Source organism: Engraulis encrasicolus, chromosome 13 (genome assembly GCF_034702125.1).
Source record: "Engraulis encrasicolus isolate BLACKSEA-1 chromosome 13, IST_EnEncr_1.0, whole genome shotgun sequence".
Lineage (NCBI taxonomy): Eukaryota > Metazoa > Chordata > Actinopteri > Clupeiformes > Engraulidae > Engraulis > Engraulis encrasicolus.
Genome location: NC_085869.1, coordinates 31414846 through 31442345, shown reverse-complemented (window position 1 = coordinate 31442345; position 27500 = coordinate 31414846). Strand labels below are relative to the sequence as shown.

Genomic DNA, 27500 nt, shown 5'->3' with positions numbered 1-27500 from the left:
GAATAGTGAAATGACACTTGACACTTGAAGTGACACTTGACTATCACATTTATGACATGGGCATAATGTTTGTGACCCATTCATGACTGCCATGTCATGCTTGTACTGTCAAGTAAAGTGTTACCAAAGTGTGCATTGGTTGTTTAGGCATGTTAACCAATTTTAGTCTGATGACTCGTATACGTTGTTTGACCTTTGGTGCCTTTGCCCCCCCACCCCCCCCACACACACACACACACACAGACACAGACACAGACACACACACACACACACACACACACACACACACACACACACACACACACACACACACACACACACACACACATTAAAATGGCATACAGTGTGAGTCATATTTTAAAAACATATGATTAATGTTGACAAGACTGGTTGGTTAATATCCATTTTTTCACACCCCTTGAGAAGGCCTGATAATCAGTAATACTTTTTAGGTTACTGGGTAGACTATTCCATGTTTTGCTTGCCCTGAAGGAGAAGGCTGACTGAGCAAAAGCAGTTTGTCGGATTGGGAGACTACAATCATCCCTAATGGTGGATCTTGATGTTCTGCTCATCAATTCAGAGCAGGGTTGAACAAATGTTGCTGCACTATATCACATGTTACCCCTGACATGAACAGCAGAATTTTTCATTTTGATGATGAACTTCCAACAAAACATATTAACCATTTACCTGAAGAAGTCACTTTTGGGTGCTGCCTATTTGTACATGAAAATTGACCAAGTAGGCCCTATTGTGGACAATGAACAGAGACCACTGGTTTACCATGTGCCACGCTCAGCTTGCTGTTCAAGTTGGACCACACATCCTCCCACAAGCATGACAGAATCACAACAGAAATTGTACATTTTTATTTTAACACATACAAAATGACAAATGAACAAGGAAGCCAAAAGTGAGCAATGAAGGCAGCATGTATTATCTACATATTAGTGAAGACAACCCTCTCATTAAAACCAGAAAAGGGAAAAAGAACTTTATGACTATATAACTACAGTGGTTCTCATATGTTTACATACCCCAGCAAAATATACGCTTTCTCTGCGATTTCTCACAAAATATGACGGATTACACAAAACCTTTTTTTTCACTCATTGCTAGTGACTGGCTTAAGATATTTATTAGCAATATTCTGTGTTTACTCTTTCAAAAGCATGATCACAACCCAAACTACCCAAATGACCCTGTTCAAAAGTTTACATACCCTAGTTTCTGATGCTGAATATGGCCCTGTTTAACATCAGGGACCGCTCTAAATTGTTTGTGGTAGTTGTGGATAAGGCTCTTAATGTTCCCAGATGACAAAACAGCACATTCTTCCTGGCAGAATGGTTGTTTCCTATAATATCTTTGGGTGTCTTGCTGGAACCTCACATTTGAGGTTTCCCCTGAGTGGCTCAATGATATTGAGATAAGGAGAGTGAGATGGTCGCTCAAAAACCTTCATTTTATTCTTTCTGAAGCTAATGACGGGTTGATTTGGCTTTCTGTGTCGAAATATTGTCATGTTGGCACTGTTGGAATTTCAATTCATAAATGCAATATGAGGGGTTTGGTTGGAATCAAGCCAATGGGCAAGGGAATCATTGCATTGCAATGATCATTGCAAGGGAAATTGTTCCGGAGGCATAGGACAACCAAAAAATAACTTCAGGTGAAATATAGGACAACATGAATTTTTTTTTTAAACTGTACAGCAAAGAGGCACTTGAGGAAAGATGGGCTGTTGGGGGTTGCCAGGAGAAAGCCATTACTACAAAAATGCAAACATGTTATTTTGCAAATGATACACCAAATAGCATTGTGAGAAGCATCAGAAGGCATGTGACAAAGTCATTTGGAAAAATGAGATCAATATGGAACTTTTTTCAGCCACTATTAACAGTGGAGAACAGTCATCTGAGCCTATGATGAAAGTTACACCATCCCTTCTGTGAAACATGGTTATGGACCACTGATGTCATGGGGACATTTGAGTTACAAATGCACTACACTTTTGGTCCATACTCACAGAATGATGAATACATTGCCCTGTGAAAATACTGGAGGAAACTTGACACTCATCACCCTTGAATCTGCACATGGTCCATTGTTTGGACATGCCAACATGACAATATTTCAGCACAGAAAGCCAAATCAACCCGTCATTAGCTTCAGAAAGAATAAAATGAAGTTTTGTGCGACCATCTCACTCTCCTTATCTCAATATCATTGAGCCACTCAGGGGAATCCTTAAATGTGAGGTTCCAGTAAGACACCCAAAGGTATTATAGGAAACAACCATTCTGCCAGGAAGAATGTGCTGTTTTGTCATCAGAGAACATTAAGAGCCTTATCCACAACTACCACAACAAAATTAGAGCGGTCCCTGATGTTAAACAGGGCCATATTCAGCATCAGAAACTAGGGTATGTAAACTTTTGAACAGGGTCATTTGGGTAGTTTGGGTTGTGATCATGCTTTTGAAAGAGTAAACACAGAATACTGCTAATAAATATCTTAAGCCAGTCACTAGCAATGAGTGAAAAAAAAGGTTTTGTGTAATCCTTCATATTTTGAGAGAAATCGCCAAGAAAGCATATATTCTGCTGGGGTATGTAAACATATGAGCACCACTGTATATGACTAACCTATATATGACTGCGCCGGGCTCAGGTCAAAGTCATCTTAAAGGCCCCCCCAACCAATACATACAATGTAATGAAGACCCAATTCAAGGCTCTCCCTGCCCAGGACATCAGACCCTACACTGTCAGCTTCCCTGACTATAACCATATTATAACTACAAACCCCAACTCCATTGAAGTTGGGACACTAGGTAAATTGTGAATAATAAAATACTGTCATTTTCAAAACATCTGATTCTTGCATAATATAGAGAAGAATACAAAGAAAACACATCGGTTGTTAAAAAATATTGTTTTGGGGGACATTAATGGATATGAAAACATAACACGTCTCAAAAAAGTTGGGAAGGGGGCAAGAAAAGGCAGCAAATGTTGACTAAAAACAAAACAGAGGACAACACATAACTGTTAATTACATTAACTGATTAGATCGTATATATATATATATATATATAAATAAATAAACAGTGTTAATTCCTGTCTCGGACATGATTTCAACAGATCAGTGTATTCTCCATGTTTAGTAGGCTAGTGCATTCCTTCCTATAGTAATTACAATGGGACATGTCTTGACCACAAGCCGGCCATTTTATCACCTGGTTGTGCGATGGAGCTTAACTGTTAACATCATAGAAAATGCAAATTGGTCTTACTATGTGGTAATAATCGAAGACCTCCCTTAAAATATAACGTTGTGTATCATGCTATTTAAAAAACATATATAGCCTATCACTGAGCACTATCTTTAACTCTACAGATGAGTGAGAAGAGCTTAATGCACTGCACCCCGTGCCATCAGAGATGCTGACTTTTGGACTGAGCACTAAATCAAGTTGGATGGCCCATTTTCACTGCAACACAGGATTTGCAAGACTCTATAATGTTAAAAAAAGAATGTATTTTTTGCCTCCTGTAACCAAGGGACAGTTTCCCATGTCCTCTGAGTCTATTTCAAGTGAGCTCTGCATCATTTCGTCACATAAAGCATTCATAATATGATCAAGTTTTCACTAACTGGAGTGCCAGAGTAAGATTACAGACAATAAATGCATCATGATCTCATAAACCTATTTAATGATTTTAAAGACAGCAATAGGTCTTACAGAAAAATCAAATAATTCAAAGGGAATTCAAAACTTTATGTAATAACTAATTCCCTTTGCATCTATAATTCTGAGTGACTCAGCCTCTCTGTGGTTTTATACCTGGACATTCATATTGTCGGTCAATATAATTCATTTTGAAATGTCCTTCCTTGTGTTATTTTAGCTGATTCTGATGTTTATTGCATTTCTCTGGCACTGTCCCAAGTTATTTGAGACATGTTGCAATTATCAGATTTGAGATGTGCACATTATGTCCCCCAAAACAATACATTTTCTCGGTTTTAACAGTTAATATGTTGTCTTTACACTATTCTACATCTCATGACTGGACTGACTGTTTTGAAAATGGTAGTATTTTGATTTTATTCACAGTTTACCAAATGTCCCAACTTCATCGGAGTTTGAGTTTGAACATCAGTCTTAAGTAATACATTATTTTGGGGAGGAAAAAAAGTGCAGATGGTAGTTATACAAAAGCGTAAAGAAGATTTGGTCCAGCTCCACGCCTCTGGAATGCTTTACCTTCTGACATCAGATCTGCTCCCAAAACCAGACTCAAAACATATTTGTACACCTTGGACTTTGCTTCCTATTAATCTTTTCTACCATTTTTATCCCTACCTGTATCTTTTATCTTGCATTTTTATTGTACTTGTCTGTGGAATGCCTTTTGTATTTTTTGTGTATTTTATTCTTGTTGTTTTTTAACCATGTCTTGCTTTTTTAACTCATTTTTATTATCATTAAGCGGGCTTGCGGAGCAAGGACCATGCAGAGCATGGCCCTTGCAGAGCAAGGCCCGTTTATAGTAATCTCTAAGTCCTGTTTCATTATTGGTCTTGTGCAGGGCAGCAGTAAAATAGAAAATGGATCTCCTCCTAGGCCTTTCGAGATAGAGACACCGTTCAAACACTAAAACGACCGGCTCGGCTTGGAGATCGCGTATAGTTATAGGCTTCTCCGTGTCTCTTGTCGTTTTCCCGTTTTTGGCGATTTTGTTAAAGCCTGGGTCCCCATTGGAAACAGTGGTGGAACCTCCATGAACCAAGGTTCCGCCACTCTAGAGATTAGAGTGTAGGAGGCTTTTTCGGTCATAAAACATCAACGCTTTCACCTAGAAGTTTAGTTGATGCGTTGTTAGCGAGCTCTATGGGATGTCTCCAAATTGTCAAAGTTTCATCTCCCAAATCCCAATACTTTTTAAATGGCAGGTTTGTAAAAAAAACAGGCCTGGGCTCTATGGAGAATCCCAGTCTTTCGAAAAGGGCATTTTTCAAGAGATCAGCGCATGTCCCACACGGAGGTCCATTTGTGCCTGAAAAATTTAACCTATAAACTTCATTCAAAGACTGTTCGAGAGATCACAAGCATGACTCCGATCTGTGAAAAGGACACGTGCCAACTCCTTTTAGTTTTTTTACAACGATGTTGTAAAGACAAAAAACTCATTCTCATTTTATCCCCAGTTTAGAGCTCAATACTAACTGTCTTTCAGTCAATCACAACAGGTGCAGCCAGTGAAGGATTCCATTTCAACTGTCACTGTCTCAAGATTCTATTCTTAACGAGCAGGTGCGAGCAACCATTCTAGAAGTCTATTGTTCAGCTCTGCAATGCAATGTATTGTAGTCTTGCTGGACTATGCATGACAATTAGCTGCTTGGCTTAGTGGTAATGCATGCCGCTGCATTAGAGATATGGAGGTTGAGGGTTCGAAACCCACCCGAAGCCATGTTGATTTTCTAAATTATATCATATGCAGCGTTCCTTGGCCGACTTAAATGCCATGTATATCATTTAGTATGGATGGCAAATGTGCTGAATTACAGATATTGAGGTTGGGGGTTCGAAACCCAGTCAAAGCCATGTTGATTTTCAAAATTACATCATATGCAGTGTTCCTTGGCCAACTTAAAATGCCATGTATGTCATTTAGTATGCATGGCAAATGTGCTGGATTACAGATATGGAGGTTGGGGGTTCGAATCCCAGTCAAAGCCATGTTGACTTTCAAAATTATATCATATGCAGTGTTCCTTGGCCAACTTAAAATGCCATTTAGTATGAATGGCAAATGTGCTGAATTAGGGATATGGGGGTTGGAGGTTCGAACCCCAGTCGAAGCCATGTTGATTTTCAAAATGATATCATATGCAGTGTTCCTTAGCCAACTTCAAATATCATGTATTGTATGTCATTAATAACAATGGCAAGGGGTTGGATTACAGATATGGAGGTTGTGAGTTCTAATCCCGCTCGAAGCCATGTTGATTTTCAAAATTATATCATATGCAGTGTTCCTTAGCCAACTTAAAATACCATGTATGTCATTTAGTATATCCCAAAAACGCAGAGCTACAACACTTTCAAGATGGCTGAATCCAAGATGGCTGAATTGTTTGGCCCATAACTTCTGACTGGGTGGATGGAGTTTTTCCAAGATTTCTTTTAGCTTTGTTTTTTTCTCAATAGTACTTTGTTTCATCTCTGCCCCAAAAGGCAAGCCCGCTTCCAGCATTTTCTGTGAGAATGCATTTCTAGTTATTATAGCTTGGTCTTGTGCAGGGGCAGTAAAAATAGAAAATGGATCTCCTCCTAGGCCTTTCGAGATAGAGACACCGTTCAAACACTAAAACGACCGGCTCGGCTTGGAGATCGCGTATAGTTATAGGCTTCTCCGTGTCTCTTGTCGTTTTCCCGTTTTTGGCGATTTTGTCAAAGCCTGGGTCCCCATTGAAAACCATGGTGGAACCTTCATGAACCAAAGTTCCGCCACTCTAGAGATTAGAGTGTAGGAGGCTTTTTCGGTCATAAAACATCAACACTTTCACCTAGAAGTTTAGTTGGCGCGTTGTTAGCGAGCTCTATGGGATGTCTCCAAATTGTGAAAGTTTCATCTCCCAACTCCCAATACTTTTTAAATGGCAGGTTTGTAAAAAAAAACAGGCCTAGGTCTATGGAGAATCCCAGTCTTTCCAAAACTGCATTTTTCAAGAGATCAGCGCATGTCCCACACAGAGGTCCATTTGTGCCTGAACCCTTTAACCTATAAACTTCATTCAAAGACTGTTAGAGAGATCACAAGCATGACTCCGATCTGTGAAAAGGACACGTGCCAACTCCTTTTAGTTTTTTTACAACGATGTTGTAAAGACAAAAAACTCATTCTCATTCTGGCCTCTGCTTAGAGGACAATACTAACTGTCATTCAGAACAGGTGCAGTCAATGAAGTGTTCCATTTCAACTGTCACTGTCTCAAGATTCTATTCTTAACGAGCAGGTGCGAGCAACCATTCTAGAAGTCTATTGTTCAGCTCTGCAATGCAATGTAATATAGTCTTGCTGGACTGCGCATGACAGCTAGCTGCTTGGGTTAGTGGTAATGCATGCCGCTACATTAGAGATATGGAGGTTGAGGGTTTGAACCCCACCCGAAGCCATGTTGATTTTCTAAATTATATCATATGCAGTGTTCCTTGGCCAACTTAAAATGTCATGTATGTCATTTAGTATGGATGGCAAATGTGCTGAATTACAGATATTGAGGTTGGGGGTTCGAACCCCAGTCAAAGCCATGTTGATTTTCTAAATTATATCATATGCAGTGTTCCTTGGCCAAGTTAAAATGCCATGTATGTCATTTATTATCAATGACAAATGTGCTGAATTACAGATATGGAGGTTCAGGGTTCGAACCTCAGTCGAAGCCATGTTGATTTTCAAAATTATATGATATGCAGTGTTCCTTGGCCAACTTAAAATGCCATGTTTGTCATTTAGTATGAATGGCAAATGTGCTGAATTACAGATATGGAGGTTGGGAGTTCGAACCCCAGTCGAAGCCATGTTGATTTTCAAAATTATATCATATGCACTGTTCCTTGGCCAACTTAAAATGCCATGTATGTCATTTAGTATGAATGGCAAATGTGCTGAATTACAGATATGGAGGTTGGGGGTTCGAACCCCAGTCGAAGCCATGTTGATTTTCAAAATTATATCATATGCAGAGTTCCTTGGCCAACTTAAAATGCCATGTATGTCATTTAGTATGAATGGCAAATGTGCTGAATCACAGATATGGAGTTTGGGGGTTCGAACCCCAGTCGAAGCCATGTTGATTTTCAAAATTATATCATATGCAGTGTTCCTTGGCCAACTTAAAATGCCATGTATGTCAATTAGTATGGATGGCAAAGGGGCTGGATTACAGATATGGAGGTTGTGAGTTCGAATCCCGCTCGAAGCCATGTTGATTTTCAAAATTATATCATATGCAGTGTTCCTTAGCCAACTTAAAATACCATGTATGTCATTTAGTATATCCCCAAAAGCAGAGCTACAACACTTTCAAGATGGCTGAATCCAAGATGGCTGAATTGTTTGGCCCATAACTTCTGACTGGGTGGATGGAGTTTTTCCAAGATTTCTTTTAGCTTTGTTTTCTCAATAGTACTTTGTTTCATCTCTGCCCCAAAAGGCAAGCCCGCTTCCAGCATTTTCTGTGAGAATGCATTTCTAGTTCAATTCTAGTCTTTTAGTTTGACACTGTACATCACTTAGGCCAGTTCTTGCTGTTTTTAAAGGGACAATAATGTGCAGGAAATGGTCAAAAAAGGTACTGCAACTATGCTGCTGCCTATTGCCAAATTTGATCTTTACATGAAAGTTTACTAAGTAATAAACAAATATTTTGTAGTGTAGTCCATGGAGAAGATCCCCTTTTCATGTATGAAAAGTGCCATTTTTCCAGCCGTAGTGAATACTTAGAATTTGATGCTGGTGGTAAGTATTCATGAAAAAGGTAACATTAGTGAATGGGCAGCATGAATTCTGGAAATAAACAACTAAAAATCTCACACAGTGTTCCTGTAAATGTGCTATATACATTCATTTTACTAACTCACTCACTTACATAAGCAACAAGAGTTTTCCTCTTTGGTCATTATAGGATGGGAGCAGAACTGTTTCAGAGAGATCCATTCCATTCCTCTAGTGAAGAGTTTCATTGCAAAATGCTGTATCCACCATTTTTGACTTTTGCCTTTTATTATTGGGAATGACTGTTCAGAGGTCCTATCGTATTTGTGAATTCATCCCATTCAAATATTTTGAGAACATACTTTTTAAACCCATATAAAATGCATTTTTGCAATGCAATGCAATTGAATGCCAGCATGCATCGCCAGTAGAACAGAAGGAGTGCCCAGGTGAAAAACCCATATACTTAAAGTGTACTTTTTTTGACCGTACTTAGTACAAAGTGTACTATTTTCGGCGATTTAAAGTGCGCTTCATTGCACTATTAGTGCGCTGAAGCACTGCTAAAGCAGTACTTCAGCACACTTGCAGCACACTGAGGATGCTAAATTGGCACCGCTTTTGGACAACTGTAAGTGCACTACAAGCATACTTTTGAAAGTATGCTCCAAACACGCTTTTCATGCATTCGTATGGCATTAAGAGTGTGCTTGAGTACACTTCTATAACATTTTATTGTTACTAGAAGTTCAATAAAAGTAGGCCTATATTAACTTCATGCTTCTTTGGACTACATTGGAACATTTTTAGTCTGTAAGAAGTATATCATATTAAGTACTGTAAATATATAACAGGTATGCTTGAAGTATATTTAAAGTACACTCCCAAGTACATGACATGATATAAATGTAATACTACAATCCATGCTATTCCTCAGAGCTTGTACACACCCACATTTCACAGTAGTGTTACAGTATGCATGCCTAGCACGACTGACATTTTCAATCATTGCATTGTTGCAGAGATTTCAGATACACATATCACTTTGTTTCAATCTTGCTCCGCCTTCCTGCAGTTGATCACATGAATTAATCATTAATGATGACCCCCGATTCTTTGTTTGAACAACTAGTTCCAACTTACCTCCCACCATGATATTATGGGAAGTGTGAGCCGATATATACCAGAACATATACGTGACCATCATAATGACGGTGGGAACATGGTCATTTTTTGTGTACCACTTTAAATTTTAAAAACCCCTACAATAAACACAGAATATAACAATGAGTAATATTTTCATGCAAACCAAAAATATTCCTTCAAGATAAATGGCTTTCTGTTTGAGAAATTTAGCTCCAAGAAGTGCATTGCATGATGGGACATGCATGATGGTGCATGATGGGTAAATGCACTTTGTGTAAGCACACTTTGAAGATATTTGGGTGAAGTACAATCATGGTGCACTTAGAAAAAGTGTACTTGCAATATGTTAAAGCGATTTACTTTAAAGCGCACTATAGAAAATCACACTTCGAAGACATTTGGGTGAAGTGTAATCATATTGCACTTTAAAAAATACACTTTAAAGGGACAGTTTGGTCAATTTCAACATGCAGTTGTAATGCTCACACTACCCTGGACTTGTCAGTGCCTGAGATTTTTTTTTCTTCTTCTTCAGCCGTTTCCGAGATCCTGGTCATTGTAATGGGGGCAGCTCTTTGTTTACATTTCAAAAAAACATTTTTATTTATTCCCAAAAACATCCAAAAGGTTATAAAACATCAGCAGACAACTAGCAAACAGCAGTACCTTTTGGGAAAATATTTGGAGTTGGCCTATGTTTCATTTTTTAAAAATGTAAACAAACGCTGCCCCCATTAGAATTGCTCATATCTCGGAAAGGGCTGAGCCGAAAAATGTGGCATCACCAGGTACTGACAAGTCAAGGGTAGCGTGAGCAATACAACTGCATGTTGAAATTGACCAAACTGTCCCTTTAAGTAAGTTCACTATTAGAACACTATTAGTATATTCCTCTAAATACACTTCAGCCAAACATCTTCGAAGTTCACTTGAAGTATGGTTCGCTAAGTGTACTTTCTTTGAGAGCAACTTAATTACATCTAATTTTAAGTACACTTTAAATAAGCATATTGTAAACATACTTTTTCTTAGCACAAAAAGCACGAGTGCACTTTTAACATGCTAAGTACACTACAGTCATGCTTTCATTGTACTAAATTGAACCACTTTTTCACCTGGGTGTGCATGGCAGCATGGGAATCTCCAGAGGGTGGCATAGTGAATTCAAAAGTGCTTTATGACCCTGTGCTGTAAGATCATAAATCACAGAAGTGAAATCAGAAACATTGTTAAGGTTGAAGACAATGGCGAGGGCCAACCATGTCCAACCATGTCTGGACTAGCCATGTGCTATACAGGCCATGTGCCCAGTGGACTGATAAGGGTTTTGGCGTGGCTCTTCTCTCAATGGAATCAGTCCTACGGTACAATAGCAGGGCTCTCAGAGATAGTATGATAAACAGGGGTGTCGTTCGGGGGGGTAAAGTGTGACTGAGTCACAAGGGCCCGATCTACATAAGGGGCCCACACACAGTACGATTTGTGAACATGTATGGGGGGGGGGGTTGTCCATTGGAGCTGATTATACATTGTGCCGTGCCCAAACTTTGCTGCTACGCCCCATCTGTACACTTTCTATGAAGCCCATATCTATAGCACATTATGAGCACATTAATAACAACTTATAATGCGCATCATAATCATAGTGCATTATGACTACACTCATAACGCTTCATGATGGAGTATATCAACAGTCATAAATAACTTTATATCTAGCTTATAATGCATTATAAATCTTAGGGTGTTTTGATAGCTCATGACTGGTTTTAATCTGCAGGCAGTGAAGGGGCTTTTATAATACATTGTAACTGTCATATTAATTATGATGCGTATTATAAGTTGTTATAAATGTGTTCAAAATGCACTATAGATATGGGCTTCATAGAAAGTGTTACCGAAAACATTTTGGCTGTTTTGGTCAAAAAAGCTCATATATGATTATAAATGTTGTTACCGGCTTTGCTGTTTCTCGCTGAAAATACCTGTGCCGTTTTTTTCCCTGCCCAGCCCTATAGACAACTCATAAACTGCAATGTTGTCAGTACGTGGCTAGACGATAAGTGCCACATTCAATGGCTATACATAAAAACATTAAAAGGTGCTAGATTGTAGCAGTAGAAATTTGTGTGGAAACTGAAAGTGCACCTTCTATCCAAAAGGCCTCCTTAGTTCAGTTCTTCTGACCACAACGGCATGAAGAAGTCTTTGGATGAAAAGTTCAATGTCTCAAGTTGCAATGGGATCTACAATTGAAGAGTTCAGATGCAAAACCCCCTAACTCCATTTCTGAAGACTTGCACTTCTATATTTTTAGAGAACCCTGTTGTTGGTTTGGTTTACATTCATGGACTTGATAATACATATTAATAGTTATATTACATAAATAAAATAAAAAAAATATGCAATTTCGATAGCTTTGTATTAAATAAAAATTAAATAAGATTATTTTCTGAAAAGGCACTTAGGGGGTTTTGCATCTGAAGTCTTCAATTATAGGGCTACTAAATTTGAATTTAATTTGGGCCTCATTTCGAAGCCAAGAACTTCAGTTAAGTTTTCCGCCATCATTAACACGTGGTAGGCTAATGCCAGGTTACAAATCAGTTCACTTTTCAACCCCTGCACAGAACATAGGCCTATGTTATAACCTTAATGTCATCAAAATTGTAAAGTCCAAGTCTTAATATAAATGTGCTAAATATTTTCTTCTACCTTAAACTTCACAACATGGAAATTTGTATGTACAGGACAAACAAGAGATTCACACGACAAGCATGTGTTGCACTGCAGTATCAAAACTGCAACAGTGCTACAGCTGAGGCAACGTCTGTGCCACATGTGATCCATGTCTGGGCCGCATGTGGCCCTCTGGCCGCCAACTGAACAGGCCTGTGCTACAACTTACCTCTTTTGACTACCATTAGAGTGAGTGACATTCTGCTCAGACACAGTGGGCAATGTTTCATATTGTGCTGATGCAAATGACACAAAAAAATCACACCACATATATAGTGCTCTAATACAGGCTTCATCTTACTGAATGCTCTCCGATACTCTCCTCCAACCAGGCTCTGCACTTCATCCCCCAGGTGTAAGCCTGTGTTGTTGTCATACGCCTGTTACAAAGCATTTGCCTTCCTCCAACGCTGAATTCCACAGGTTCAGCCAAAGGAGCCCGGTGTTCAATGGAGAGTCCAAAGGACAGCCATAGCCTACCTCAACCAGCTACTGTGTAGAAACAAGTCCTTAGTGCTGAATGGTGAGGCTGGATAAGCGTCAGCAATGCTTCATTTGTTTGCTGAGGCAAAAAATGTAGAGCTGCAGTTCCAGTGGTTTGAGGTTAGGAGGATGCTTCTGTGGATCTCCCCTTTTCCACCAATGAAAATGCTGCTTCAGTAGACAGCCTCTGACATCAGGCATCTGATACCATGGCAACAGCCAAGCCGCACAGCCAATAAGGCAAAGGAGAATCGCACACAATAAAGGGACCACAGTGTGATCACCACTGGCGTGCATGCAGCCTTACCTAGCTATTTTCTACTACAGTATTTTCATTAGGCCATTAGCCAATATGCCATAGCCTACTGCGACATAATTGTGCACAGCATAAAATAGGCCTACGCCATTGTCATTGCTGTTATTCTATACCACCTGCATGATCTGTTATCTAGGCCCTAGGCCTATAGCCCGTCTGGGGCTACAGTAGCAGGCAGTGTGTGTGTGTGTGTGTGTGTGTGTGTGTGTGTGTGTGTGTGTGTGTGTGTGTGTGTGTGTGTGTGTGTGTGTGTGTGTGTGTGTGTGTGTGTGTGTTTTGACAGTGATTGATAGCATCACGTGGAGTAAATTCCGTTGGGCAGGCCTATCACTTCGATGCAGCCGTTTCCTCGTTCAATTTAGCCATCAATTATGGTTGTTTTGCGCGGTTTCTTACAGAACACATAGATCTTTCTCAGACGCCGGCTATTGGTGAAAACGCACTATAATGAACCAACCTCCCTTCGCACACGCACAGAGTGCATATTCTTCGATGCGCGCGCGAGCGACACCCTCCATACCTGTGACGAAACAGCTGTCCAGCCGTGCGTCAGACTGCGCCGGTTTTCCAGGTTTTCTGAGGACACTGCATAAATGGCACTGTTTTATTGCAGATAATACTGGAACAGTCAACGTGACTGACATTACTCTTCTTTTCGCCAAAGTCTTTTCACCCTCTGACCAAGGTCGTGGTGCATAATGTCGCCTGGGATAGTGCACAGTAGGCGTCAATTATTTTAACGACTGGGCTGCAGAGGCTGCTTTGGTGACAGACAGGCAGCCAGCCCAGTCAATGAACTGGCAAGTAGAACGAAAAAATCCCTTGTTTAGAACCAGTGTCCATTTTTTCCACTGCGCTGCGTCATTTGCAGTGTAGCCGAGCCGCCACAAGATGGCGTTCTGACAGCAGCGTTTGAAAGCGAGGGCTGGCTGTCACAGTCTGACCCGGCAGGAAGGAGGGTCCTGGGCAGAAAACAACGAGAGGAGGAGCCGGAGGATAGAGGGAAAGGATCAGTCCAGGCGACTATGGAGAAAGAAGGGGAAGAGGGGTGAACGAGATCTTTTGGAAGCCACGAGAGCATGTCGAAAAATCTGTAGATCAAAAGCAACCACGGCAGCAGCCTTGTAGATCGGCGAACCAAGGCAGGTTGGGAGAGACTGCAGGACATAAGCCTTTGATCCGCGGAAACGAGTGTTAACGCTTCTGAATTGTTTGGACGTGAGAGACCAAGTAGAAAACACACAGAGAGAAGGTGAGCAATGACTTCCATTTTTCCTGGGTTCAGAACACTGGGCAGACAAGCTACAGAGAGTCGCACAGAAACCACTACCGTGGGTAGTCTTTTTGCAATTATGTAACAGAATGTCAGCATGATTGTAGCTAGCAATCACACTTTCTTTGTTAGTACCATTGGTACGCGGTTCTGTCGGGCAGAGCGAGCCATTTGCTAACCCGTTAGCTAGCCACAGTTACTGTAATACTGAGTGAGTGAGCGAGTGTGTGTGGTCGGCGACGGAGAGGAATGGGCTTAGTTGCATGTAGTGTGTGACATTTTGTCCATGTCACTTGCTAGTGCAAACTAGCATATTTACCCCATTACCCATTTTATGCTTTGCACAAGTGCTTATGTGTTTCTGTTGGTTCAGAAGGTTTGGTGTTTCCTTCTATCAGACTTTAAGCTGGTGTCGCGCACCGAGTCTGGAGCTAGCTAACTCACATGGGACCGTCATGAGAGACACACAACATTGCTATTAGCGGCGCGTGCTACTGTCAGAGGGGGGGCATGTTTACCACTTCAGCATGAGAAGGTTGTGAAAGCTACGTGTTCATGAGAGAGAGTGTGTTAAATCCTGTCCAACCAGTTTTGCTTGTACTTTCGCCGATTTTCGACGGCCTGTGAGGATAGCCCGTGTATGATGCAGGGAAAGTGAAAGTTGTCCAGCCCGCCCCGTTCCTTCTTAAACAGTGCCCACTGGACAGGGAAGCCAAGCCAGCGAGAAGGAGTAAACATTAGAGCTCGAGGCCAGTAAAATGCCCGCCGCTGCGCATTGTTGACCACGGGTTTGAGTGCACTCATCCGGACAGACGGTTCACTAATGCGCACCCTTGACCCAGATGACTTTTCTAACCGGCTTCATCCGGTTTGTGTGTAGGCCTACATGAAGTTGCAAACGCACAGCTGGCTTTGGTCAAGCTGTTTTAGCCAGTGTAGTTATTGTTTAGCACTCTGATGTGGCCCAGGCTAGGCCATGTCTGCCCATGCATTTCCAATGTGTAGTTCTAAGCAATTCTATAACCTTCCAGTGTAGTGGTAAGTTTAAGTTGTGACCTAGTGGTGGATTGCTGTGCTATAGCTTGTTTGCCAAAGAGCACAGCAGGCTGGCTGGATGTCAATGTTGTTGATACTTCAACTTCAGACTTTAGGTCAAAGTGTCAGATATACAACTAACAGAACTGGATCAGGATTACTCCCTGTTCAGGCCTGCAAATTATATACACCCCACCTCCCCCCTCTATATCTGTGACTTACTTCCACTTTCTTTTTGGACTTTCACATCAGGCATGTTTCTAAGATTACATACTGTACATATCCCAGACAGGCTTTTGCTGTCGTTTCTTTGTTTTTTTTCTCAGCTCATTCCTCTTTTTTTCTGCTGCTGGAGTCTGGCAGAGTGGAGTTTGACTCTGGAGGACACCCAAACAGGTGCCACACACACTCCAGTCAGTCTCATCCGCTCACCAGAGGTGTGTGTGTGTGTGTGTGTGTGTGTGTGTGTGTGTGTGTGTGTGTGTGTGTGTGTGTGTGTGTGTGTGTGTGTGTGTGTGTGTGTGTGTGTGTGTGTGTGTGTGTGTGTGTGTCGAGGAGGGGGGGGTCCAGTTAAACAACAACACCTGCGTTCCACCAGCTGCAGGATCATTCATTCATGGGAGGGTTTCCCTGGGGAAGCATTTGAGTGCAACACCCCACAGCACACAGTGCGCTGGTCAGGACAGAACTGGCAGCCCTCCAGTAATCAGCAGCGGCAGTGGCAGAAGAGGATGAAGTCAAAGGGCCTCCTCTCTTCTCTTCTCCTCTCCTCTCCTTGCAGGGGGGAATGGGAAACAAAGAGCGTCTCTGAGCGCTGGTGCCAGACCCCCTCATTGCCTAAACACTCTCTCTGATTCCCTCTAACTCAGACCAGCCCAACAGGAAGTCAAGCTGCAAGTCTTCCTCCTCCTTCCAGTTCCAAGGGGCTCATCTATGATGCCAAAGTCTCAGGCGTACACAAGTGGGTGGTTGTTGTTGCACCCCAGAGAAACAGTAATGCCATTCAGGTGTCCCAAAACTCACACACCACCAACTCGGATCAGCACCAGGAGGTGTTAATGGCTCTCTTGGTTAAGCAGTGGCTACTGAAGTAATGGAGAGGGGGTTTAGTAGTCCGACTGCATGACCTGTGGTGGGGGCTTTGCCTGCTGTGTGAGGTTCAGTTCTGCACCTGTGCTGGTTTTAACACAGGGCCCTGTAGCTGGGGCCTCTGGTGGGGAATTGTACCCAGACCTTAGGTGATTACATGTGTGGATATTTTTCAATCCCATTTTCATATAAACACGGCGTGGATAAGAATAAAAACTAGAATGCGACCGAGACCGGTGCGTTTTATCCCCCTAAATAGGGCATTTTTAAAACTGGAGTTTTGAGATGTGCATTATAAAATTCTGTGTGTAAAGGAGAGGCCCAAACGAATGCATTTTCTTAAATACAGTATTATACGTGCTTCTTATGCTTCTTAGCATGGAGAAAGGTGCTGGTAGTAGTTCCTGTCTGACCAGGCTACTCCTCCTCCTCCTCCTCCTCCTCCTCCTCCTCTTCCTCCCTCCATCCTCTACTGGCCAGGGCCAGTTGCCCTACTTGGTTACCCCCTTGACTGACCACCCATCTCTTATCCCTGGCATCCCCGCCCTGGCACTGCTAGGACAAGAGACAGCCACAGTGGTGGCACTAAATCCTACCCAATGTGAACTAAATTATATGGCCATAAATCTCCAGAAAAATCTGCCCAATCGTCTTTACCCGAAGACGACCATCCTAAAAAGCAGAATTGCGTGAGAAACCGCCCAATCTGGCAACACTGCCAACAGGAAGAGGAGAGATGGGTCCTCTCAGGGCACGGTCCCAAATCTGGATTTGCTCGAGCCTCACGGTTAGGGATGCACGATGTATCGGCCAGATGTATCGGTATCGACGGATATCGGTCGATATTCAACACATCGGACATCGGTCTGATGGGTAAAACTGGGCCGATGTTAACGCCGATGGTTTTTTTTATATGTTACGGTTCTAAAAGAATGGACTTGACGATGACTTTCACTGTTTGTCTTCTATTTTGTCTCTATTTTTTATCAAATTATCACAGGGAGTTAAAAAGTGTTTTTGGAAATAAGATGTTTGTATCATTGTCATCTCTTTTTTTTAAAAAAAGAAATAAAAACATTGGTATCGGTTAATATCGGTCATCGGCCAAAACCGCAATATCATAATCGGATATCGGTATCGGCCGAAATTTTTGACATCGTGCATCCCTACTCACGGTATTCGCAATTGAAGTGTATTGGCGGAAGGCCTCACTAATCCACCTGTCGCAACCTGCCTCTGGTTTAACATGATGACATTCATGAATATCCTGTGTGTTTTGTGTTACAAGTGGTTTACATGGATGTAGTGGAAGTATAACCAGTATAAATGGAAGTATAACCAGTTGGAAAGCGGACTGTTACCCCAACTCGCTACCTCACACACTACTTACCGGTGAGATTTTGGCAGCAGTAGTTTGCCCTGTTCCCTGGCTTCACCGGGGTAATAACCAGAAATGGCCAACAGGAACGCAATCTGTAGATGCTCTGGAGACACATGCTTAAATGTTGATTTGGTGGTGGTAGAAGAGCCGGTTCGGCAACCAGAAGGTTGCAGGTTCAGGCCCTGATTCGCCTGACCTAATCAATGTGTCCTTTTAAGATGCTTAACCCCGTGGCAGCGTGGCACCCTGAGTGCCAGCCACTGCTACCAGTGTGTGAATGTGAGTGGTGTACCTGTAAAGCGTAAGCAAACCAGCACATTTTGTATTATTCTGTGGCTCTGCTATTCAGATCTATTGATTGCCCTCAAAATTGATTCAGTTGCATTTTACATTTTTTCCTTGTGGGTCAGCTCAGATGCTCTCTTTTACACACACACACACACACACACACACACACACACACACACACACACACACACACACACACACACACACACACACACACACACACACACACACACACACACACACACACACACAGCCTCACCATTTCTTTGCAGATTAGCCAGGCTGCAACAGTCTGGTGGTTTTTCTCTCCATCACTATTCTGTTGATGTGCATCAAAATTAATTAACATTTTTTTTCTCCCATTCACATCACGAAAGAAATAAAAACTAATAATGAAATGTTGAGCAGACAGCGTGTCAGATAATGGGGGATGGTGGCGCTCTGCTTCAAATCCCCCTGCACAATCAGTTCCCGTCCAGTGCCCTCATGGGTATAACATATTGGCCTAGTCTGGGCTGTAGTCAAAATCAATTCTTTCCATAATTGATCGTCTTAATGCTTTTTATATTGATCAGTCATTTAATCAGATGAATTGTTTTGTTTTAAGAAATAATATTTAAAAAATCCTTTTACGTTCTGCATTTTCTTTGTCGCATCAATGATTTGCTCCATCTTACATTCCTACCAGACCTCTGTGTGTGTGTGTGTAGCTCTGAAGAGCAGCAGTATAACGTGGTGTAATTAAAATAAGCCTCTAGTAGAATATTAATTTTATAGTATGAGTATAGTGGGGTTTTCATGCCTTTAATGGATAGGACAGTTAAATAGCGTACACCAAGAGTGACCTGCGCTACTGGAGTGACAGAAGTCATTATTTCCATGGAGGGCCGGGGAATAAAGCGACCAAAGCGACCATTTGCTCTCAGGATGGAGACGGGAATGTAACGGGAGAGAGTAACTGGAAGGATGGGGAAATGACTTCAGGTCGGAATCGAACCTGGGTCTCTGGCTTAACTCTACAGCGCCTTAGCCATTTGAGTCAAGACCAAGGCCAACATTTTTTCATAACAAATTCAAACACATTTACACCTCCCGTCCCCCTTCCACAGATCTCACCACAAAAATTGATTATTTTTACTACAGCATCAGCCAACCAATGCCTTGACTCCTGATGTATTAAATATGGAAAAGGTGCATGCACAAATTCAAGAAATATCGCAGGTGAAGGATGAGTGCAGTTTAAGAGGTGGTCTAGGTGCCCCATGATGGATTCCTAATTTAACCGTCCCTTGGTCCAAGACGGTGGATGAATGCGCTGCAGTGCCAGACTGCTGAAGGCCAGATTAATAGAACTCAGTCAAGCATGGACTGCTGATTTATTGAAGATGAAACACGTGCCCACATCCAAACAGAAATAATAAAATATGAATTCAAGTAAATCAATAAGAAAAAAAATGTCCCCAGAGGTATTGGACAAGGCAACCATTTTTGTCCCTACCACGATCACTGGAACTGGTGAGGAGCAGCCTAATGAAGGTCATGATGCATGGACCTCTGATTTTATTATTCATAAAGGTATGAATACTTCCAAAAACTATCATTGCATGTTTTAGTCTAATTTAGATAAGATGTGTCCCTTTTCTTACTCAAATGTAGGATCTGCCAAGTCATGCATGTATTTATTAAAGATTGAAGGTATAATGTGCTCACATCTTAAAAAAACATAATTAAGTTAAAAGTGTGAACCCAAGCAACTTTGCTTTGGCACTACCATTACTATCAATTGTGCCAAACTGGTCAGAGGCAGAGCCAAATAAAAATCAGCCAAGCGATGGCTGCACTTAAAACCACCTTACAACCCTCCAACCCTACCCTCACACTAGCCTGATTATCATTGACTTTCAAATCTCTTCAAGACTTGGTCTGACCAAGAGCATAACACTTAACAGTTCCCAAACGGCATTTCCCAAGGTTTGGTAATCATTGTTTGCTTCCCAACAAAGTGGGAGGAGTTCCCGTATTTGCGGGAACTCAGAAAGTACTTGCATTGCTCTTGACCTGACTGGTAGCAACGCTGAAGCTGTTGCGTCACTAGGAGGGCACGGCCTGGCTACCCTCACACAGCACTGAATCACGTGCCAGTACTGGCAAACAAATGTACGTGGCGCACCAAGTGTAATTTGTGCACAAAAAAACTCCTAAAAGTATTCTTAGTGCTCCGGTTCAGCCTTGGGTCTAGTCAATAAGTCGGTAACCTGGTTTGTAAGTAAAGCGGATTTTACTGTCCTCGACTGTGACCACCACAGAGTTTGAAGCTCAGATATCCTTCTTCCTAATATATGCAGGCTCCAGTCCATGGAATATGCATATGAGTGTCTCTGAGCATCCACTCTGAATGCTGTCAAGTGACACAAATTAGAGGCTCTCTGGCCTGTTGGGGAAGGCGCCTCTTCTGTCTATCCATCCCAGATATCTGATGTTTTTAGGAGCTGTCGGCCTTCTCAATGGGAGTGAGTTTTGAAGCGACGCAGACGCCTCATTTCCACTCCACTCCTGCCAATCACCAAATTGTTCCTGCTGCCATTTGTGTGATTGAAAAATATCCCTGTCTAATTTCTAGCACTGAGTGGCAGACCCTGGTCCTCCTCGTTAGATGTGCAGCTCCATTTGGGGTACTTGGTTGAAGTAAATGGGCATGGCTTATGTCCTTGTGTGCTTGTTTTACAAGAAATGGACAGTGCAAGAGACAGGGCGATGAGATGCTGAGTTTAGTAGCGTAACAGTAATTTTAAAGTTCAAAGAGTTTATTCGCTAGGTGCCTGACCTCCAGCAAATCTACATAAATCACACTCCTGTTGTCTCTGAAATAAGAGAAAGAGTTTGGTCCACAATTATGGTCCGCTATTCCGCGTGGTGTAAGGGGGCGAAGAATTGAACCCGGTTGGTACATAAATGTTTTCGTGTTAGTCACCCTGCTTCATTGCAAGAAGGCAGAAGTCTTCAAGCATCAACACATCAAGATATCAAACCAAAATGAATCAAATCCCTGACATGATTGTTGTTATCCAATCATGATATGAGTGAAGACTCAAACCAAATACGAGAATATTTCCAGGAATAATATTATGGAAATGGTTGTGGAATTTTCATTATTTGTAATAATCTGTAATTTGATTGAACACATGGTGCACATTTTGCCCGATGTACAATAAATGTTTTGATATTTTATTTCATTTGACTCTCTGAACTGAACACACACAAGTGGGTTTGTCATTAGCTGTGTGTGTGTGTGTGTGTGTGTGTGTGTGTGTGTGTGTGTGTGTGTGTGTGTGTGTGTGTGTGTGTGTGTGTGTGTGTGTGTGTGTGTGTGTGTGTGTGTGTGTGTGTGTGTGTGTGTGTGTGTGTGTGTGTGTGTGTGTTGTGACGTGGTGTAGAGTCCCAGGGGCATGTTAGGACATGCCCCCAGACAGCAGCGGTACTATGAAGTCAGCTACACACACACACACACACACACTGACCTGAGAACAGCCTCTCGGTTCTCAGCAGTGCAGCCTCCATCTCCACCAGAGAATCTATCTCTCTCCCTCTGTAATCTCTCTATCCCTTCATCCCACTCCCTGTGCCCATCCCTCTTTCTCTCTCCTCTCCTCTCCTCTCTCTCTCCTTTATCTCTTCCAGTGAGCAGACTGAGCACACAGCACAGCACTGCCATCACCGCATCACCACCTGGGAATCTCTTTACTCTCTCCATCACTCCATTTCTAGCCCTCCTCCATCATTCTCTCTCTGCATTCATTCATCTCTCTCTCTCTCTCTCTCTCTCTCTCTCTCTCTCTCTCTCTCTCTCTCTCTCTCTTTCTCTCTCTCTTTCTCTCTCTCTCTCTCTCTCTCTGTGTATTCTGTATTCTGTATTCTTCCCTCGTCCCCCTGTGCCCTGGTATCCTCAATTCCCCTTTCTGCTCTGTCTGGCTGACAGACACCCCATGTGCAAATGCAGCCGCACACACACACACACACACACACACACACACACACACACACACACACACACACACACACACACACACACACACACACACACACACACACACACACACACACGTCTGTGAGTTTGTTATGCATGTCTGCATAATGCATACAGCACTTTTACACACTGGGCAGTTCAAGCTGTCACTTGGACGTGTGTGTGTGCGCGTGTGTGTGCGCGTGTGTGCGTGCGTGCGTGCGTGCGTGCGTGCGTGCGTGCGTGCGTGCGAGCGTGCGTGCGAGCGTGCGTGCGCGCGCGCGCGTGACTCATCTGCTTTCCTGTTCTTATTGACCCTCAATACATTGGCAGTCTGGTATTCATTCACTCTCATCTTTCTCTCGTCTCTCCTTGTGTCTATCTCAGCCTTTTGTCTGTCTGACCATTCCCCTCTGTCTAAAGCGTGCACAAAAGCACGCTGTACACGCACACACAACACTGATGCCTTTTGCTGTGTTGCTGTTTGATTTATGCTCACCCAATCTCTCTCTCTCGCTCTCTCTCGCTCTCTGTCTGTCTGTCTGTCTCTCTCTCTCTCTCTCTCTCTCTCTCGCTCTCTCTCTCTCTCTCTCTCGATCTCTCGCTCTCTCGCTCTCCTGCTCTCCTACTGAGCCCCTGTAGCCCAGTGTGGACGATCAGACAGATCTCGCTAATGACAAGAGTCAGCACAGACTAACCCAGGGTGTGTGTGCGTGTGTGTCAAAGTGAGAGAGAGAGAGAGTGTGTGTGTGTGATAGAGACAGCAAGAGACTGACTGACGGACAGACCAAAAGAGAGTAGGATAAAGATGGGTGGGGGGATGAGAAGACCTTGAGAGAAACTGGGCAAGAGAGTTTGGCTATGCAGTGCATAATTCATCATTCAAGTAAAAGACATCTGAACAGAATTAATTCAGCGGTGTGCGTATGTGTGTGTGTGTGTGTGTGTGTGCGTGCATGCGTGTTTGTGTGTGTGTTTGACAATGCATCGTTGCCAGTAGTGTGAAGCCCATCTGTGTTTCTGGTTGAAGTGACCTGCCCCACTAGAATATCACACACGCACACACACACACGCACACACAGTTGTGTGTCATTCAGACAGGTAGAGCAGGAGAGTGTAAACAATGAGACAGACTCATCGTGGGAGCTCACAGGGGAACACCGGGGAGGGAGAGAGGGAGAGACAACTGGAGAAGAGGGGTGGAGACACGCAGAGAAGGAGCGGGAGGGGAAAGAGTCAGACAGGTAGAGAGAGAGAGGGAAAGAGAGAGAGAGAGAGAGAGAGAGGGAAAGATGGAGAGACAGATAGATATATGGATAGAGAGACAGATAGATATATGGATAGAGAGAGATGGAGAATTCACAGAAAGACTTGGGAGGGAGATGAGAGGGAGACGACTGGAGAAGAGAGCGAGGGAAGAAGGAGAGGGAGATATAGACAGGAGGAGAATGAGTGAGACAGTCAGTATTGAGTGGAGAAGGGGGGAAGCAGACGGGTAGAGGAGGAAAGGGTGAAATGAAATGAGGAGGGGAGAGAGAAGGGAAAAGAGGCTTTCTTGCTGTACGTGAAAGGTTGCATTTGTTTGTCTCTGTAAGAGAAAACGTTTATGTAATAAAGTCAGTGAAGAGGAGTGTGTGAAGAGGGGTAGAGAGAGCGAGAGCGAGAGAGAGAGAGAGAGAGAGAGAGAGAGAGAGAGAGAGAGAGAGAGAGAGAGAGAGAGAGAGAGAGAGAGAGAGAGAGAGAGAGAGAGAGAGAGAGAGAGAGAGAGAGAGAGAGAGAGAGAGAGAGAGAGAGCGAGAGTGTGTGTGTTTGTCTGTGAGAAAGGGAGGCAGCACTAATGGGAAATGATAATTTGAGTGTGTGTCTGTAGAGCTCACAGATTTATGCACGTGTTTAATAAGTGTATGCATAAAATGTGTGTATGTACTGTATGTGTCTGCGTGTGTGTGCATGCACGTGTGGTGTGTGCTTGAAGACCTAGTGTTTGTGTGTGTGAGCGCGTGTGCACTGTTCACGCTGCTGTGTGCTCCTTTGTGTGAGGCGGAGAGAGGGAAAAAAACCCTGATCATTCAGCACGGTGACGAAAGCACGACTTGTGCCGGAAGTGTGTGTGCGTGTGCGTGTGCGTGTGTGTGTGTGTCTGCATGTGTGTGTGCTTCTATGCGTATGTTTCTGTGCCTCTATGTGTCAACTTGGACCGCAACAAAATTGAGGGAGGAAAATGTATGGGGATCAGATTGGGATGGAAGTAAAGGAGGTTAGAAGGAAAAAGGAAAGATCAGAGATAAAGGTAAAGAAAGAGGGGGAGGGAAAGAGGGGCAGAGAGGAGAGAGACGCAGGAGGAGGGGAGCGAACCAGAAGGCAGGTGAGAGCAGAGGATGAACGATGGAGGGGAGAAATCAGAGAAGAGAAAGGGAGAGAGACAGGAGGAAGGGAGAGATTGGAGAGGGTGAGGTAGAGAAGGAGAGAGCAAGGCAGAAAGGAGGAGAGGCAGAGATGGAGAGAGAGAGAGAGCAAGGATGGTGTGAAGGTGTGAATGAGTGTTGGATGCAGTGATGAAGTGAAAGGGATAGCGGGATGGAGGGAGTTTGGGAGCCGGAGGGAGAGAGGACAAAGAGGATGAGTGAAGGAATCATATGGGTCATTTCTGGTGTTCATCCGTGTTGGTGTTTGGCTCTTTGAGGTCAGAAGTTATATGGCATGCCGTGAAACCAGTGGAGGTGCAACCACTCTGTAAGGGACCCCCTCTTCTCTTCTCCTCTCTTCTCCTCTCTTCTCCTCTCTTCTCCTCTCTTCTCCTCTCCTCTCCTTTCCCTTCACTGATCTCCTCCTCTGCTCTCTCCACATCGGTGTTGGTCTGTCTTTGTGTGTGTGTGTCTCTCTCTCTCTCTCTCTCTCTCTCTCTCTCTCTCTCTCTCTCTCTCTCTCTCTCTCTCTCTCTCTCTCTCTCTCTCTCTCTCTCTCTCTCTCTCTCTGGGCTGCCTGTCGTATGGATGAGGCTGCCCATATTTGGTCATGTCTGGCCTGGCAGAGAGTGCATGGGTTGTGGTCATATGTGTGTGTGTGTGTGTGAGAGAGAGAGAGATCCCGGTAGGTAGGGCTGTGTGAGAATTTTGTGTGTGTGATTAATGCCCTGTATCAAACATGTGCGCACACATACACACACAGCCGTTTGTCAGATAGAGATCTGACTTTAATTAAGTGCAGTGCTGTCGCTGGCTATGCTAATTAGTGTGGGTCTGTTTGTATGGGGGCGCTTGTCCTGACACCGAGTGTCTTCGCCCAAGCCAAGGCTGTATGTGTTGGACTTTTGTTGTGTGTGCACAAGCATGCACATGTTTGATACAGGGCATTAATATGCAATGTGTGTGTGCACCGATATATGTTGGAATCGATATTGCTTGATCGGCATACTCTTTGTTTCGTGGCGGAGTCACGCTGATTTTGATTTTTGTGCTCTCTCCCTTTCTCCCCTCTCCCTTTCTCCCCTCTCCCTCTCTCTGTCTCCCTCTCTCTGTCTCCCTCTCTCCCTCTCTCGTTCTCGTTCTCTCCTCCCTCCCTCTATTTCTCTGCAGGTAACTCAGTATGAGTCGAGATGGATGGAGGAAGAAAGCCAGCTCTGACGATGGTTGGGGTGGAAGGGTAAGAGTCACTGTTTTCTCCATCTCCAAAAAAAAAAAAGACTGCCTTGGTTGTCACCTTGTAACCCCTCTCCTCCTCTTATCTCTCTCTCTCTCTCTCTCTCTCTCTCTCTCTCTCTCTCTCTCTCTGTCTCTCCCCTCCTCTCCCCTTCCCTGCCTCCCCTCTTCTCTCTCCTTCTCTCTCTCTCTATCTTTCTCTCTTTCTCTCTCTCTCTCTCTCTCTCTCTCTCTCTCTCTCCCCCTCCCTCCCTCCCTCCCTCTCCTCTCCTGTGTTGCTTTTACCCTCCGCTGTGTGTTAAGTCTTTCTTGCCTCCCTCTCTTCTCATCCTCTCCTCTCATCTTCCGCTCCCCAGACAGACCCCTGCATCTATCCTCCTATCTGTTCTCTTATCTCTTTTCTTCTCCCCCTTTCCCCATGCTGTGTATTCCTTTAAACTCTTCCTTGCATCTTTGTCTTTTCATCTCTCTCTTTACCTCCTCCCCTCGTCAGACCTTTCTCTGTCTATCCCTGTCTCATCTCCATCTCTCTCTTCCTCTACCCCATTATACTGGGTCTGTCCTTTCCTTAACCCCTCATCTGTCCTTTCCCTTTTTTACTCCCGTCTTTTATAGCTCCCTCGGCCTCCTCACAGCTCTTTCGACTTGACTTTCTTTTCTCTCTCTCTTTCACTCTTATGTCTCTTCCAGCTCTTTTCTCTTGCACACCTTGCGGACCCCATGGCCTCATTTTCCCTTTCTCACACACCACCTTTCTTTCTTTTCTTTTCGTTCTTTCTTTCGTTCTTTCTTTCTTTCTTTCTTTCTTTCTTTCTTTCTTTCTTTCTTTCTTTCTTTCTTTCTTTCTTTCTTTCTTTCTTTCTTTCTTTCTTTCTTTCTTTCTTTCTTTCTTTCTTTCTTTCATGTGTACGTTGTGTGTCATGTTATGTACAAACACAATCTCGGCATAGGCCATTTAAGCAACTAGGGGGCAGTGTGTGTGGTGTGTGGTGGGGGATGGAGGTGAGATGGCGTTAGAAGGGTGAGCAGAAGAGTACATTTCATAAAAGAGAGGAGAGCAAAGGAGAGGAGCAGGGACTAGAGAGGAGGAGAGCAGAGAATGGGGAAGAGAGGAGGAGGTGGAGGAGGAGGAGGGGGAGGATGGGTGGAGATGAGGGGGAGCAGAGGTGGTGGTGTCACTGGAGATTTTTGATTTTAACACTCATTTATTTTTAATTGTGCCAGTGCCACTAGTTAAAAAAGTACATTACACTCCATAGAAGTTGACGCCTTGCATGAAGTGTGAGAAGGGAGTAACCCTCTCCCTCACCTTTACCACTTGAAATAAATCACAGGTCACAGCCAGGAGAGCATAGGAAAAGGAGCAGCGTAGAGCTTCCCAACTTGGGGCACACTTGAGTTTTTCACAAAAGCTCGGGACCCACCTCTGGAACAAGAAGCAATACAACTCAAATTAATAGTCCAACAGCAACAAATATGATTTAGATTTTTAGAAAATGATTTCAGGGTGCACTTGGAATACCTTCACAGCCCACAGTTTGAGAATCACTGGCGTAGAGCAGGGGTGGGGACATACCTGTCAACTTTGAGTTACCA

General features: G+C 43.3%; 1 protein-coding gene across 2 annotated transcripts in view; it reads left to right on the top strand.

Annotated features, from left to right (window-relative positions):
* The first annotated feature begins 14158 nt into the window (after positions 1–14158).
* rev1 (REV1 DNA directed polymerase) overlaps positions 14159–27500 on the top strand; it is a 50501-nt gene continuing 37159 nt past the window's right edge. For both annotated transcript variants that reach the window (XM_063213695.1, XM_063213694.1), the window contains exons 1-2: positions 14159–14449; positions 25842–25908. In XM_063213695.1, the coding sequence (XP_063069765.1) occupies positions 25852–25908 (57 nt within the window). In that variant the 5' untranslated portion in view covers positions 14159–14449; positions 25842–25851. The remainder of the gene's footprint in view (positions 14450–25841; positions 25909–27500) is intronic.